The sequence below is a fragment of the Miniopterus schreibersii genome, assembly GCF_964146895.1.
Source record: "Miniopterus schreibersii genome assembly, chromosome: 8".
Taxonomy (NCBI): Eukaryota; Metazoa; Chordata; class Mammalia; order Chiroptera; family Miniopteridae; genus Miniopterus; species Miniopterus schreibersii.
Genome location: NC_138109.1, coordinates 13,378,130 through 13,396,101, shown reverse-complemented (window position 1 = coordinate 13,396,101; position 17,972 = coordinate 13,378,130). Strand labels below are relative to the sequence as shown.

The 17,972-nt window shown below is 36.9% G+C and overlaps 1 protein-coding gene across 1 annotated transcript in view; it reads right to left on the bottom strand.

Annotated features, from left to right (window-relative positions):
• Nucleotides 1-4,128: 4,128 nt before the first annotated feature.
• CLIC4 (chloride intracellular channel 4) overlaps nt 4,129-17,972 on the bottom strand; it is a 51,138-nt gene continuing 37,294 nt past the window's right edge. Inside the window, exons 4-6 of the mRNA XM_081145935.1 lie at nt 16,198-16,304; nt 7,994-8,175; nt 4,129-7,324 (exon numbers count right to left, since the gene is read on the bottom strand). Coding sequence (XP_081002061.1) covers nt 7,160-7,324; nt 7,994-8,175; nt 16,198-16,304 — 454 coding nt within the window. The 3' untranslated portion in view covers nt 4,129-7,159. The remainder of the gene's footprint in view (nt 7,325-7,993; nt 8,176-16,197; nt 16,305-17,972) is intronic.

Below are 17,972 nucleotides of genomic sequence, written 5' to 3'. Positions count from 1 at the left end.
GTAGAATTGTTTAGTGCACTTACACTTATATAATTACTAATGGTGTGGGGTTTATATCGAACCTTTTGTTTTTTCTCCAATTTGCCCTATCCTTAGTTCACCTAGTCCGCTTGCCCTGCTTTCTTTTGGAGTCATTAGATATTTTTTTAAATTCCATTTCCCCCGGAATCTTAGATTTTTAATTATGTAGTCTTATAATTATCTTAGTAGTTATCCTAGAATTACAATACTTATGATTTCCTATAGTTTTCTTAAATCAGTACTTTTACTTGCCAAATAATGTAAGGATCACACAAGTACTTAGCTCCGCGTGCCTTCCTCCCACCCTTCCACCAGTGTCATGCATCCCACATTATATATTTTGTAACAATGTCTTCAAGACATTAGTTGTTTAAATAGCCAATATTCTTTCATATTTGCCTATCTACATACTTACCCTTTCCAGTGTTCATTCTTCCTTCCAGTTCTATACTTCCATCCAGGTCACTTTCCTTTGGGCTAAAATACTTCCTTTAGTATTTTTTGTAGCACAGGCCTGCTGAGGCCAAATTCTCACAGCTTTTGTCTGTCTGAAAATGCCTTTATTTTGCCTTCACTTTTGAGAATGTTTTCACTTAAGTATGGAATCCTAGGTCGACAGATTTTTTTTCAGCACTTTGAAGATTCCCGTTTTCTGGCTCCCAACGTTTCTACCGAAAAGCCAGACATTGGTTTTATTGTTACTACAAAAGTTATGAGGCCTTTCTCTCTGGCTGTCTTTAGAATTTTCTCTGGTTTTCAGCAATTTCACTATGATATTGTCAGGTTTGTTTTTATTCCATATGGACTTTGCTTTTTTCAATTTGTGGGTTGATATGTCAACAGTTCTGGAAAAATTTCAGCCACTATTTCATCAATTATCACTTCTGCCCCAATTCCTTTCTGCCCGGGACTTCAGTTACACATATCTTAAGACTGTGTTCCATGTGTTTATTCCGCTCTTTTCTTGTAGTATGTGTTGTTGTTTTTTGCAATCTTTTTACTATCTTCACTTCAGTTTGGATTTTTTCAGTTGACCTGTCTTCAAGCACTCACCGTCTTCTGCTGGGTCCATTCCTTAAACTCATACAATGAACTCTTCATTTCAGACTTGTGCTTTTAAGCTCTTTCTAAAAAGAAAGCTTTATTGATATATAATTTACAAACTGCAGAGAATTTGCCCATTTTAGGTGAACAAAACGAAATTATTTTTAGTAAGTGTATAGTGTTAAACAACCATTAGCACAATTCTTTTTTTGCTTTTTCCCTTTTAAGAATATATTTTGGGTGACACTTAATTTGAACTTTAACTCAAACACATCACTAACTGTGCCAATCAACCTGTCAATACACTGATTTATCCAAAACTTCAGCAGGGCAGAATTGCCCCCTTGCACGTTTGTTTTTTTATATAATATATATGCCATGCGGGTCACCCTTTCAAACTATGCAAGTTAGCAGTTTTTAGTATATTCACAAAGTTGTGCAACCATGGTTATTTAATTCCAGAACATGTCCACCACTCCAAAAAGCAAGCCCATCCTCACTAGCAGTCACTCCCCATTCTTCCCTCCCCCAGCTCCTGGCAGCAACCACTGTACTGTTTCTCTCTATATACTTGCCTCTTCTGGACATTTCACATAAATGGAATCATACAATATGTGCCCTTTTGTGTCTGGCCCCTTTCACTGAGCAGAATGTTCTCAAGGTCCGTTCACATTATAGCTTGTATCTACTTTTTTTGGCTGAATTCCATTTTTTGGATATATCACTTTGTTTACCCATTCATGAGTTAATGGATATTTGGGCTGCTTCCACATTTTTGGCTATTACAAATGATGCCACGAGCATCCATGTATGAGATGTATGGATGTAAGTTTTTAATTCTCCTGGATATAAACCTAGGAGAGGAATTGCTGGATGTTTTAACTTTTTGAGGAACTGCCAAACTGCTTTCCCAATCAGCTGCACCATTTTACATTCCCACCAGCAACATATGAGTTCTAATTTCTCCACATTCATTGCCAACGCTTGTAATTGGTCTTCTTGGTTACAGCCATCCTAGAGGGTGTCTTTGTGTGTGTGTGTGGTTCTGACATTTCCATGACGACCAGTAATGATAAGCTTCTTTGGTGTTTATTAGTCATTTGTATACCTTCTTTGGAGAACTATCCAAATCCCTGCTCATTTTTAAATTGGGGTGGCTTTTTATTATTGAGTTGTAAGAACTCTGTATGATACTAGACCCTTATCTACAATCCATATTTAGAACAGTTCCGTCATCCCCAAAAGACCCCTCATGCCTGTTTGAAGTCAATTCCCACTCTCATCCTGTGCCAAGCAACCCCAGCCCCTCCCTCTCCTGAAATTTTGTCTCCTAAATATTGTGATTGTGGGAGATTTCACTCTGCCTTTCTGAAGCCCTTGGCTTAGTTTCTAGCATGTCATGTACAGCTCTGGAGTTCAGCAAATGTCCTGTAAGAAAACCAGTCATGTATTTGGGGTGTCTCAGGTTTCCAGTGTGCCCTATAACCAAAGAACTTGTGGTTTTCCTTTCTCCAGTAGAGGTCCTCTGCATGGCCCAAACCCAAACCTCAGTTCCAGGCCCAGAATCAGCAAATGCCTCCAGGGAAGAAAATGGCCAGGCAGTTTGCCTCATATGACTTCCTCCTCTGAAATTCCAGTTCAGTTAGTCTTTACTGCTTCTAGTTTCCTGGTGTTTAAAAATATTATTTTGTTTTAAATCACTTTTTCCCCTGGTAGGTTGCAGCAGGAGTGTTGTGTTGCTGTGGCCTACTATATCCTAGCCCTTAATTACTGTAAGCTTTTAAGTCTTTGTATCTTCAGGCAAGTCTCCTTTCCCTCCCCTCCCCCCAGATATATGTTAGTTATTTGGCAACATAATTCTTCCATATGAATTTTTAAAATCCATTTATCTAGTTCCCTCCCCCCCAAAAAAACCCTATTTAGATTTTGTTGGAAAATACATTGAATTTATAAATTACTTGAGACAGAATTGAAATTCTTATGCTTTTAAGTTACACATCCATGAACATGGTATATGTATCCATTTAACAGATTCCTATTTGGTCCTTTAATATTTTGTGCTTTCCTTCATAAAGGAACTGTACATTCTTTGTTAGACAGCCCTAAGTATCTTAGAGTTTATCTTTTTAAAACACTTTTTAGGGTAATATATTTGTTACAAATATTAAAAGTTCAAAAAAGTATACATGGACACTTTCCCATCCATTTTCCTCAGTCACCCAGTTTTCCTCCAGAAGAAACCAATGTTACTAGTTTATCCATTAATTTTAACATGGTAAACATTAGTATGTAGTTATATGATTCTTGTTCCTCATTCTTGTATCTAGTAATCTGGCTGAATTTTCTTATTTCTAATAGTAGGCTGTTCTGGATTTTTCTGTATGTGCACTCATCTGCAAAAATCAATCATTTGGTCAATTCTTTTCAGTGATTTTATCACACTGAATAGGATGCCTCTAATAAAGCAGCTATGGAAAATAGCTGGAAATAGCTATGATAGAGGGCAATCCGGTCTTGTTTCTGACTTTAATAAAAGGGCTTCTGTTTCATATTTATACATCAAATTTGCTGTAGGCTCTTGGCAGATATCTCTTTCAGATTAAAATTTTTTTTTTTTTACCTCTGGTCCTATTTTGCTAAGAATGAGTATCATGAAAGTTTTTATGAAGTTATTTTATGCACCTATTGAAATATGATTTTTCCTTTAATGTATTAATTGTGCTAAATCACCCGCTTGTGGGGGGGGAAAAAAAAGTCTCAAATAAAACACTTTTACCCCAAGTTGTTATTTATTTTCATGAAGGGACAGAAAAAAGAACCTTTAATGATAGTGAAAATATACTTTATTTTAATACAATAGCTGCCAGCAATATACTGGATCCAGAGACAAAAGAAAATACAAGCATTCTATAATAAGCTTTCATTTACCTTTTCAAGTAATTCTAAAGAAAATACTCCAATTCTGCTCAACATTATGACTTGGGTAGTTGAAATTTTTTTCCCATGATAAAAATATAATTTTGAAAGCCCCAATCTTGATAAATTTGTAAAGAATGGAATAAAAAAAAGCCTATATCGTGTATCAATAATGAATGCTTTCCTCGCTTTGAATCAAATACTATTATAACCGGTGTAGAAATTGGTTGATCAATAAACTTGATGAAATGTGTATCAAAATGTTCATGAAAAAATACATTTTTATTTCTTATTATTTTTACCTTGTAGATGTCTTCTAAATGGATATTTTAAATGCAGAGAAATAAAAGCTATCTACATGAAACTCTAGAGAGAAGTAAAACTGCCTAATTCTAGAGTTGATCAACTTAGGGTAAGAATAAATGTCAGAAATCTCTTAATTGTATACAAATTGTTCAAGGGCTTAAAGATAAGTTATGTAAGCCAAAGTTACCAAGAAATAAAATCTTATATGAATTCTATCACAACAATCCTAGTAAAAGATAACAGAACTATATAGAAAAATCTGCATTTACTTTTTTTTAAAAAAAAAAGAAGTCATCAACTGAAATTGTAGAGAGCTTTCCAACGTGGAACACAAAAACTGTTCCCTTGGAAAATCATGAGAGCTTCCATTCAGACTAATCTTGTTAGTTTAAATGAAGGGGAAAATGATTCAGTAGTTGCAGAAATAATACCAGACATTTCTGTTATATCAACCCATACACTATATGAATTTCATGCCATGAAAATTTTTATTGCCAAATTTAAGCTATGATCTTTCTACAAATATAAGATGGGGTAAAAGAGTATTTGTTGGGATCATCCTATTTACTGGCTTTTGTCTATTTGATAATTTCAATTTCATTTGACTAACTTCCCTGATAAAATGAGGTCTTTCTACAGAGAAAAAAAATCATTCTGCCTTCATTGAAATCATAACAGACCTACCTTCCTTGGACATAGAGAGGGACAGGCAGGTGGAATCATAGGATAAATTTTTTTGTAGAAAGAAAATATCCAAGGTCAAAATATTTCACAATTGAGTTTCAGAATGAATTTTTCATCACTCTGTTTTAAGGAATGTTGCTCTTTCCTCATTAGCCCTCTGCTCCACACCACTTAGTCCACCATTCACTGGAAAGAACTGACACCCCTTCTTTGGATCTTTTTCACACTTTAAGCTCTGAGGCAAGGTTCAGCATCACCTGAATGCCAAGTTACCACTGTTTAAAAGTAGGTGAAAAGTGATGGCTGGCTGTGTACTGGTGCAGATCTGACATTTTTACCCACTGAAGCTACTGCTACAGAATGTCTCAATAGATAACCTGATAGTACTTCTTCCTGGAACCAGATAAATCAGCACCCAATCTTAATCACATAAAGGTGGGTGCTCAAACTTCTGATCCGCAATAAGGAGTTTCAAGGAAGGCAAAGCAAAAAAAAAAAAAAAAATCTCCCTGAGCCAAATGGATACAATATGGAGCTTTGTTTATCTTTGTATACTAATTACTGGTAGGTTAAAAAAATGCAGAATGCTTATAAAAATCAGGCTGCTTCCATAAAGCCAGTGCTTACTAAATGTCAGCATATCTAAGGGAAGAAATCATTGCCATTTTAAAGCAATATACTTAAAATTTCCAAAAACAGCCTATGAGAAATAGCACTTCTTAAACAAGTTAGGTATAAAAAATTACCAAAAATGTATTATAGTCATAACCCCATCTTTGGAGTACTTAGAAAGTCCAATTTTAAAAAATGAATACATAGCAAACTTTTATTTTCACCAAGTTCACCCTCCCTTGTTAGAGCTCATATAATTCCTGGTTTAGGACTTCAATTTAAAAACAAACAAGCATGCAGAGTGCTATTCCTCAGTGTGGCTGTAGAAAAATTTAATGGAAGGAAACACAATGACAGACATTAGGAAACATTGCAGTAAATACGCACTCACCATAACAACTATAGTTTAGTCCAAAAGGAGCAAGCCATCCTTTACCCAAAGTCCAACAGTGAATGGAGGTGGAATGGGAAAGCTGCTAATCTGTGTTTTATCTTATTTTCAATACAGGAGAGATAATGCATTCTTTAGATTACCCACATTAAATATGCTTTAGAAACAAAACTCTATTTGCTATTTTGACAAACCCACCCTACATTCCTTAGGTTAATTTCTGTGTTAATTTTTCCTTACTAATCATTGTACTGCTATAGCTAAATCAGTATCAGTTTATGTAGTGTTGCTCAAAAGATCTATACACAGCGAGGTCTATGCCTACCTAAAAAGGAGCTTTTTAAAATCAAGGGAGAAAGCAATAATGTTCCAAATGAATGGCACTGGGCAAAATACATACAGCAAACACCACATTTAAACAGAATATAAGGTGCCCATTGGTTTATCTTATATGGATAAAACGCTCAAAAAAGATTGAGAATATTATCCCTCCCTTTAAACTTTCAGCTTCTACATAGTGTCAGGTGTTATCATTGGTATAAAGGATAAATGCTTTTAGGAAAAGTAAAAATCCATGTACAAAGTAGAATAGCAAAATCTGTAGTGACTTTCTGCAGAGGCTCTCCTCTCGCGGTGACACCCTTGAGTACATCACCAGGATAGACTAAACTGAAACAGAGTATTTTGATACAGTAGCAATCCTCTCATATACTCTTACTAAATATTATAAAATTCCAAAAATACATAAATATTCCTTGTACCATGCATTATGCACCAGTTTGGGGCTGACTGATGAGGTCATGGTTACTTTTTGACAGTTAAACATTGCACCTCAAAAGTCCTGCCATCTACACACAGTGAACGGACACAATGGTGAGGGCTCTAGAGAGAGAGCGAACTACCTCTAAAGTAAAATGTTTGGGATGAAGTGTCTCCAAATTAGAAGAGAGGAGGATATGGGGTAGGGGAGGTAGGCAGGGTAAAAGAATTTTAAAATAATACTGCTTAGGAGTGTATGCTTAAAGATAGCTACTATACCTTATCTATCCTTTATCCTAATCTTGAATAACTGCCATGTTCATGCAAAATAAAATTTCTATTTTATAGGAGGAAGAGCAGTCTGTTAGGAAAAGCATATTCTTAATCAGGAAAAGATGTGAAGACATCTCTCTCATAAGTGCTGTTTTACTTGGTAAGTCTTTTGGCTACATCACTATACGCAATTTCAACCTCCTTGTCACTGGGACAGGTGTTGGTGAACTCGTCCCTACTGTAAGCATTGGTTAAGTATCTCCAGATGCCAGTCATTCTTTTTGGAATGTCAAAGTTGCGGTATTTTTTGGCCACCACCTGAAATACAAAGAGATCAAAAGTTAACATTTCCTTTTCATGTTAACCAAAAATATATCTGATTTTAAGGAAAGCTGATTTTGTGAACCTCTGAGAACGCCTTCCATTTGGAAGAAAGCTTAACGTCCTCTATGCCATTCTCATCAATGTCGTCAGAGAGGGGGAGAATGAAGTTAGAAGTGACCTTCATTCTAACCAGAATTTTAGATGACGATAAGGACTGCAAGCCACACCAGAGATTCGGAAGAGTGACGCTGACTGCAAACGCCTGCCCTGGCCATCCAGAGATACACCTTAAAACACACACTATTTCAGATCTCTGTTTTTCTTGATCTTAATCTTTATTGCACAACTAGTGTTCATTACTATTCTATTTAGCAGTGTCTCACACAATAAATGCTCAATACACATTTTTGCCTTGAATAGAAAAAGCCAGGTGATCACAGAACAGAATTTGGTGATATGTTAGTGTAGCAAACTCCAATTCAAAGTTACCTGTTACATCTGTGAATTTTTATGCAGTCACAGAAAAAGAGAATATTCCTCTTTTTCATACACCTCAATTTTCCATTTAATTGTTTCACCTATGGCCTAAACAGCATTAAAATCCACTGGCAGATTCCCAGTCATGTCAGAAGAGTGATGTGACACCACATCCCACAGGCCTACCTTGACAATGTGCAGTTTGGGCAGCAGGTTGCAATCAGCCAATGTCATTTCATTGCCATCCAGAAATTTACGTGTGGAAAACTTAATGTCCTCCATACTGTTCTCATCAATTTCATCAGGGAGAGGAGAATTCAGATACTCATCCAGTTTCTGCAGTGTTTTCAAGAGGCCCCTCTCCAATGCTGAAAGAAAGATGGGAACACTGTAAGAAGGAAAACCCCCGGGCCCCCAAGTAGAAACATGGCTCTTTCAGTCACTAACTGTCAAATGCTCACTCTGACACTAGGCACACGGAACAAAATAGACAAGGTTCCTGTTCTCCTGGCCTTACTTACATGGGGCAGGGGGTGAGACAAACAAATTTGTTCAAATAAATATAAAACAAGCATGACAGTTTCAGATAGTGGTATCTGTAAAATCTTAACTAAATAGCCCACATATGATGAACCCATTAGGGCCTAGTATAGTTGATGTTTAAACTGGAAAAAAAACAAACCTCCCTCCCTTGTTAATACTGAAATAGGCCAATTAATAACCCTACAATGGCCTCTAAGTGTTCAAGTGAGAGGAACAATCACATTATTTCTCACTTTAAATCAAAATCTAGAAATGATTAAGCTTATCGAGGAAGGTATGTTGAAAGCCAAGGTAGGCCAAAAGCTAGGCCTCGTGTGCCAAACAATTAGCCAAGCTGAGAATGCATGCAAAGGAAAACTGAAGTTCTGCTGCCCATGGATCAAGGCATAATTCTGACTTTCAAGTCTTATTTAAGAAATCCATTTCATAAAGTTATAGCTGCCATAAATCATGCCTCCTCTTATGGATCTGGGCAAAGGAAATTGAAAACTTCTGGAAAGGATTCATTCACCATTCTGGATGCCGTTAAGAACAGTCATGAGTCATGGGACAAGGTCAAAAATATCACCACTAACAGGAGCTGGGAGGAGGCTGATTCCAGCCCTCATGCATGACACTGAGGGTTCAGGACTTCAGTGGAGGAAGTAACTGCAGATGTGGTGGAAACAGCGAGAACTAAAATGAGAAGTAGAGCCTAAAGATGTAACTGAATCACTGCAATCTCATGATAAAACTTAAACGGATGAGGGGTAGCTTCTAACAGATGAGCAAAGAAAGTGGTTTCTTCAGATGAGATCTACTTCAGGTGAAGATGCTGTGGAGATTGTCCAAGTGACAACAAAGGATTTAGAATAGTGTGTGAACTTAGTTGATAGCAGCAGCAGCAGGGCTTGAGAGCACTGACTAATTTTGAAAGAAGTTCTACTGTGGGTAAAATGCTATCAAAGAGCATCAGGTGCTGCAGAGAAATCATTCAAGAAAGGAAGACTCAACCAACACAGCAGACTCACTGTTGTCTTCTTTTAGGAAATCGCCACCGCCACCCCGCCCTTCAGCAACCACCACCCTGACGGGTGGCAGCCATCAACACGGAGCCAAGACCCTCCGCCAGCAAAAAGGTCACAACTCCTAAAAGACTTGCACACTTAACAGACTACAGTATAAATGTAACTTTTCTATGCAACTTATTTATTATTTTTTAAATATATTTTTATTGATTCCAGAAAGAGAAAAGGAGAGGGAGACCGACAGAAACATCAATGATGAGAGAGTCATTGATCGGCTGCGTCCCGCACGCCTCCAACTGGGGATCGAGCCCGCAACCCGGGCATGTGCCCTGACCGGGAATCGAACCCCGATCGCCTGGATCCTAGGCGACGCTCAACTGCTGAGCCACGCCCAGCTGGGCAAAAAATGTAAAGCTTTTAAAATGTAATAGTAATCGCCTGGCCGGGCGTGGCTCAGCAGTTGAGCGTCGCCTAGGATCCAGGCGATCGGGGTTCGATTCCCGGTCAGGGCACATGCCCGGGTTGAGGGCTGCAGCTGATCAATGACTCTCTCATCATTCATGTTTCTATCTCTCTCTCTCCCTCTCCTTTCCTCTCTCTGAAATCAATAAAGATATATTAAAAAATATATATTTAAAAAAATAAAAAATAAATAAAAGCTTTACATTTTAAATCTCAGGGCTGGTTTACATTAAACTAATAGTCTACTAACTCAAGAACTTATTCCTTCTAATTCTTGTTACTAAATTCAGGCCTAGCGCTTACTTCCGCCACCATGCTGCGCTGTGGGGTAAAGCCCGCATCTTGCACTTCTTCTGCACCTCCCCTAAGCCACAGCACTTTCCCCACGCACACATCAGACACTTGGTCAACATCTGGTCCAGGCTGAGAAAGGACAATAATTAAGTAGAGAAGTGTTGATTTCTTAAATGTACGGGTATGGTTCAAAAGGAAATTAGGTAAAAATGTAGAACAGACACTTTTAAAGTCAGGTGAGTGACAATATTTGTACTTGACTCTTGTATCTTTATGGAAAGCTGAGAGTGAGGTCGGTACTGCATATTGCTCTAGAACATAACAGCCACTTTAAAAATGCAAAGAACTGGTAATATTTCTTACTTAGGTGAATATCAAACAAACTGGAATGTGTTACGTCAAGTGAGAGACAATATCAGGATGAAAGAGCTACCTATTTTATTAATAAAAGGTCACTCTAGCCACAGCCAGGATCAAGCTAGTTTGTTTCTTAGAGGAAACAGTTAAGCATTGGAACCCAGTAAAACAAAGTTGAGAAGTTAGGGAAGGTCAACTGAAACTAAAGGAGTGACGGGGAATCAAGCCATTAAAAAACAAAAGAGAAAAAATACAAGGGCAGTAAATGCAACCTTTCCTTAATTATGTACAAGCTATTGATAATGCATATAGTCAACTGAAATGTGAAGTTTGTAAATTAACAAGAAAATGGAATGAGAGAACTAGTTAGGTTAGTAAGGAGACCAAGGCATGACAGGAAACTTCATGGTTGTGCTTTAAAGCGGAAAAAAAAGAAAAGAACAGTAGAATCTCAGGACTATAGACCAGCAAACGTAAGGATTCAGTATGCTTCTTATCAAAAGCTGTAAATACAGAATAAATACATATTAGTATCAGGATGCGGTTTTTGGTATGATTACAATGAACAGAAGCCTGGCCGGTAAGGAAGATAGTATTGCCTGAATTCCAACCCTGAAATAATGCCTGAAATGGACGTGAGTGGTATGTCAAGTTTGAGCCAGTTCGTAGTAATCTTCAACCTGTTCTAAATCAATCCTTTTTCTGAATTAATTCTCAAATGTATCCAATAGAAAAATAAAATATCCTAAACTCACAAGGTTTATACCATACGATGCTTATAATCCCAGATGTAAGACATGAACTAAAGTTAAGCTGACAAAACATTGCAATTACTGTTCTTTCTATCATTTTGGACTTAGCACAGCACCTGCAGTGAAGTTGAATTGCTGTACCTGACTAGAGTGTTAGGTGATTTTTCACAGTTAGAAATGTCAGAATAAAGGGTATATTAGTGAACACAAAGAAAGCCGAGTTAGTTTGATACAATTTTTATGTGTCAATATAAGAATGGCCAACAAAACAAAGAAAAATATAAGTACCAAAAGGTACCAACGAGCATGATTCAATAAACATAACAAGTTTTGAAGATAAACCATCAGAAAGGAATTTGAGGTTGGTTGAGACAGAGAAAATGTGAAGATTAACCACTAGAAGGCAGTAGCAGGCCACCAGAAAGTAGCTCCTCGCCTTTCGTACTTAAGTAGCACTGTTCCTCTCCAACACGGCTGTAGTAATACTCGATCCTAACAAGGTCTTTCAAGTTCTCAAAAAAAAATGAGTAAGTACAACAGAAGCCATACGGTCAGTTTTAAGTTAATTATGAAAATCAAAACACCCTTTTTTGCCTCTGAGAACCCAGTTAAATTTAAAGGATTAACACACATGCACACACCAGGATCAGGAGTGTGGAGAAATGAATACATTCACATTAGTGGGAATATTAACTGGTACAGACTTTTGGAGAGAAAAACCTTTTTAACCTATTTGGAATCTAGTACAAAGGCATTCACTGGCAGCATTGTTCATAATAAAAAAACTGGTGACAATCTAAGTGCCTACCAACAGGGAAATGGTTAAATAAAAATCTGTGTTATTAAGTATTAAGCAGCATTTCTAAAAAATGAAGTAGATCTATACTTGGAAGAATTTCCACCACATAATGTGTGAAAAAGGCAACTGCATAATGTAAATATATAAATACACATTTACGTACAATGCAAAATTACATAGAAAAAAGGATGCATAGTGTTGGGGAAGAGGTTACATAATGTAATTAAAGAGCACCGACATTTTATTAAGTTTGTATTTATGCTATTTTAACTTGTGTAATAAGCAGGCATTATTCTGTTACCTGTATAATTCAAATGAGTAAATACAAGGCAGAAGCCATTCAATGTAACAAGCCCATATCTGTTGTAGAAAAACAATACAATTTACAAAGAAGAAAACAAAAATTATGAGCACTTACATGGATAAAACTATATTTTAAAGCCACTGCTAGTTTTAATAAAGGGCAATCTTACATAAACAATTTTTAAAGGCTAGGAAACACATGAGAGGAAAGCAGGGAGAGGTAGTGAGTATTTAAAGATGATTAAATATATAATGTGGTTTCACAGCTACAATGATGAAAAACCATCCTGATTCCCAACACTTTTCCAGAGAGGAAAAGAGGAAGGGAAGGAGAATGAATCTTGAATAAAAAGGAACTAGTTAGAACTTATAAATTCCACTCCTCCATTTAAAAACAGGAATTTGGATGTTAAGGACTATGCCTCAGAGGATATAATGGCAGATTTTCATCACTGCTAAATTCATGAATCTCTGAATATAATAAATACCAAACAGGTTAATAAATATCTATTAGTTATATTTGGGAGCTTAGTAAATTATATAAATTAATGAAATCACAGAACTGAACAAAAAGACAGGAGATCTGGGACAACTCGTACCTAACCCATCCCCATAAAAGGAATTACTCATAAATCTTTTTTAATGCTTCAAAAGATCACACAAACTCTTACTCAAAACCAACTTGGACATGTTACCAAAAGAATTATATATTTTATCAATCAATCTATCGTCAGTGCTTCCCTTTATTTTATTTTTTAAATCTTATGTTTACTATGTACCTCAATCTAAACATTAGCACTTCAGTTTCACTTTCACTAGCCCAATACTGTAGCATCTAGGCCTTTAATCTCTTAGAATAAGGTCTTAAAATTGTCCAAACCTTTGTAAAACATTGGACACTGTAAAATATTTCATAGGCTGGTAAAACTAAAAGACCTGTCTATTCTGATTTACCATATAAAATAAACCCATCTCTATGTAAGTTATTCGTTGTTTGGAGAAATGAGATGTGTTTCTTAAGCTGATTTAAGGCATTTAATTGCATGAAACAGACAAATAAGAGACTTGCAACAAATAAACATAAGGGAGGCCCATTAATGTCCAAAATGATTTTGGAACACTGTTTTCTAAAGTCTCACAGCAGTGAGAGGCCCTTGTGGGGAGAAGTTGCTTGGCAACTGGAATTCTTATTTACCAATAGGTAATTTAATATAAGGCCTTCTAAGTTATGCACTGTGTAATCCACTATGTTGTTTGTCCTTACTGGTTACAGAATTCTAAGGGCAGTATAAGTAAGCATGGGTGGCTACTTAAGACACTAACAAATTGATAGGAAAAAACAGAATACAAGTTATACTTCAATGACTCACTTTCTCCGCTATTATCTCCTCCCAACATCATCTACCAAAGCAATTTTTTTTAAAGCAAACACATTTTATTTTCCTCTCCTCCTCACCAAGTGTCAAAAGAAATTCAACCACCCTCCAGCTTCCAAAAGTCACAAAGAGTAATAAAAACATTATGACTTTAAGAGAATTCAAAGGACTATGCAACAAGAGCATCTGGTATGAAGACAGTTTTATGGAAAGAAAAGGTAGAACAGAATAGAAACTGTGGGTAGAAGGGGCTCCAGTGTAACCGTTTACTTAGTGCATAAAATGCTTAAACAGAAACATTAGTCAGAAAAAAAAGCCAGTTACTAAGGAGAAGACTTGCTCCCAAACCAAAGCAGCTTCTAGAACACATTTATAGGTGTAAGCCAGGCCTGAGCACTAATGTCCTTCCCTTTTCTCCCTTCTCTGTAGAACATTTCATGCGGTAAACATTATTCCAGGAACCATTGAAATTCAATACTAAATTATAAAATGCTGCAATTTTAAAATGTAATAATCAAAAGAATAATAGCCTGAAGCCTGAATAGCTTGGAAATCTGCCTAAATGATATAAGGAAATCAGCGACTATTTCAATTTTTAAAAAAACATTTATTCTTGCTTAACCAGCACTGATTCCTCCCACCCCCTTTCGTATTCTTGGCCATTTGCTGCCATAAACTTCTACCCAAAAGAGCCCCTCTAGGCTGGTCAAGCACCTTGCTCATGCACAGTAGGTTAGGGACAGAAAACACCAAGAGGCAGATCACTCACTTCAGATCACCCTACTCTCAAGAGTTTCTCCCACATGTTAAATTTTGTAAGGGTGGCACTGGGCAACAGCAAAATAAGATGTCAAGAATTTTGCTAACAAGTGCTCTGTTGTGCTGTTACAAAGTTTTCCTGCTTAGAGAAGTCATTCCTGATAAAGACAGCTTTTTTTTAAAAAAGCACACAAATGTATATTTACATATTTAAATATCACATACTCATATATTATTTCTTCCTCAAATAGGAAAATATATGTGAAAAACACTCAACTGTCTAAAACGATGGTGGAGGCCCTGGCCAGGTAGCTTAGCTGGTAAGGTATCACCCTGATACACCAAAGTTGCAGGTTCTATCCCTGGTCAGGGCCCGTATAAGAATCAACCAATGAATGCATAAATAAGTGGAACAACAAATCCATCTCTCCCTCTCTCTCTCTCAGATCAATACATAAAAACAAAAGTTACAATGATGATAGGTTAAAATATCTTTTAGGAGCTGGCTTTTTGGTTATTGTTGCTACTGTTAAATACTAATGCTCCCCTATAGTTTTCTACAGAGAACAATGCCTGATGTCTCAAAGGAAAGAAAAAGGGAAATTACTGAATGGTGTGGCCAAGACAAGTTCATTAAATGGGGCCTCTTTCAGTTGGTTGGGTGTTGTCCCGTGCACTGAAGGGTTGCCGTCTCAATTCCCGGTCAGGGCACATGTCCAGAGTGTGGTCTTGATGCCTGGGTTTTGGGCTTTATCCCCATAGGGGGTGTGCAGGAGGCAGCTGATGGATGTTGCACTCTCACATTGATGTTTCTCTCTCTCTCCCCTTTCTTCTCTCTCTAAAAATCAATTTAAAAAAATTTTAAAGGGGGGGGACCTCTTTCAAAGAGGTTTCCCTCCAATATACCAAATATGAATGAGTGTCCTTTAATAAATAAAAGAAGAAAATCACATCCATATTATCCATATTACCTAAACAATTCTCACCATGAAAATATGATTTGAAATTAAAATCCTGGCCCGGCTGGGTCTGGCTCAGTGGTTGAGCATTGACCTAGGATCCAGGAGATCTCAGTTCAGTTCCCGGTCAGGGCACATACCCGGGTTGTGGGCTTGATCCCTAGTCGGGGGCATGTAGGAGGAGGCCGATCAATGATTCCCTCATCATTGATGTTTCTATCTCTCTCTCCCTCTTCCGTCCTCTCTCTGAAATCAATAAAGATGTATTTTTAAAAAAAGAAATTAAAATCCTACTTTTAGGATGCACAGAAATTTGGAAGGCTGGAGAGTCTAAAGGCTCTCTTAGAGCAAATCCAAAAATTACTCTTTAAGGGTAATTAGCACAAAAATCCACCAAGGTCGATTTTAGAACATTCTAGCTGGCACCTAACAATAAACAAAAGATTTAGTAATGGTTTAAATTAAGCTATAGCAATCCCTTGTTTTTGACACACCGGTAATTCTTTGCATAGCTCCTTTCACAGTAACTTCTCAGAAGAGTATGAGGCCAAATTCTCTCAATAAACATTTTATCACACACCTACTGTACTGCTCGGCACTGTCCCATGAGCTAGAAACACAGAAAAACAGCAATTTAAGGACTTATCCTGGTTTATCCTCAAATCTCCGATCAACTCTAAAAGTCAGTTTTTAACACTTATGGGAATGTCTGGACTCCGAAGTATTCGTTTATATCACTGTCCTAACAGGGTTGCTGTTGTGTTTGTATGGTTGTTTACCTTCATTAGCCTCTGGCCTTGAATTCTTAATGTATGCAGAGAACTTGGCAAAGATGTCCATTCCAGCAGTATTTGATTCTGGGTGTTTCGGTGAAAGCTTTAAGTACCTAAATGGGAAAAGTGATAATGGATTATAGATCCTCCAAAGACACATTAGCATAAATCCCCACAATCCACAAACTACTGTGCTAGCAGTTACTAGACATCTTATAACAGTTATTAATCGAAGAAATACCATCATCTGTTTTCTATGATATTTTTAAGATGTGTTTTTTCCCTTTAGGAAACAAAGCTCTGCTCTGTGTTTTTGTTCACATATTAATATTCTTGGCAACCAAAAGGCATCCGCACTCCACCTCCATTTTATAAACTAAAATGCTGGGGAAATGGGTGTCTTAGGAAGAGAGTCCTAGAGCGGCGCTAGGAGAACTTTCTGTGATGATGGAAATGTTCTTTATCTGAATCGTCCAACATGGGAGCCCATTAGTGACATGCGGCTATGTGAACATAAATCCAATTAATGACAATTAAATAAAGGTAAAAATTCACTTTCTCAGTTGCACAGGCCACATTCCAACTGCAGGGCTTCCTTCAATAGGAATGCTAGCCCGGTGCTTGGTGTGCGGAGCACTGAACCAGCCCTGTGCTGTGCACAGCACCAGGGAGCCCTGACAGCAAGGAAAGTCCAGGCTCATCCACAGCAGGTAGGGACAGAAACAGCGGGAGGCAGATCACCCTCCATTCAGGATTTTCCAAAACCTCTCATATTTTAAATTTTGTAAGGGTGGTGCTGAGCAACAGCAAAGTTAAGATGTCAGGAATTTTGCTAACAAGTGCTCTGTTGTGTTGTTACAAAGTTTTCCTACTTGGAGAAGTCATTAGTGACACAACAGCTTTTAAAAAACAACACAAGAACATGTATTTTATGTATTTCAATTTCAAACACACATATATCCACATAGTTCTTCCTATCTTGGAAAGTATATGTGAAAAAACTTAACACTTCACTCTTTCCTCCTGCATCAGTTCCAGGGACTCGGCTAAAGGAATTTGGACTGGTAGAACCACTTTAGGAAAGATTCGTCAGCTAAAAGGCCCTCCAAAATTTCACTGGAAAGTGGGCTTTGGGACAGTAAGACTTTGGAAAAATAAACTAGTAATTTAGATTTATTTATATATTTTAAGGTGGTGTCTTACTGCTGGTTCTTTAAATTAAAAACGATGAGATATTTTTAGATAGAAATTTAGTTCAGTTGCAAGGTGTGGTTTCAGGTTAGTTTTCATAGTCATACTTTTTACATTTTACTATTGTGAATTCAAGAAGAGATATATCTTCTAAAAATTGGACATATGTTGATATTAGGTCTACTTATCCCTAACATAGTACTATATTGGTAAGAAGAAATAAAATATCTATTGAACATCTATATGTTCAAGTTATCTTTCTTTTTAATATCTCTGAATTTTTACGTATAAAGATTTCTCTTACAAACAAAATTATTTAAATAAGTTTTTCAGTGAACAATTATAGTAAATGAATTTCAGCCTAGTTTATATATATACTATGTAGGTATATTTTTTTCCTTCTATCTATAGAAAACTTTACACCCCCCCACACAAACACCTCTCATTTCCCTGCCTGAGCTCTAACAGTTAAGTCCTGCTTCAACATCCCTGGGTTGCCCTTGACTATAAAAACAACCAACCTCCAACTTAAATGTTTTCACCACTGGTAACACAGGACCTTCATTGACTCATTGCAACAAAAAATAGTG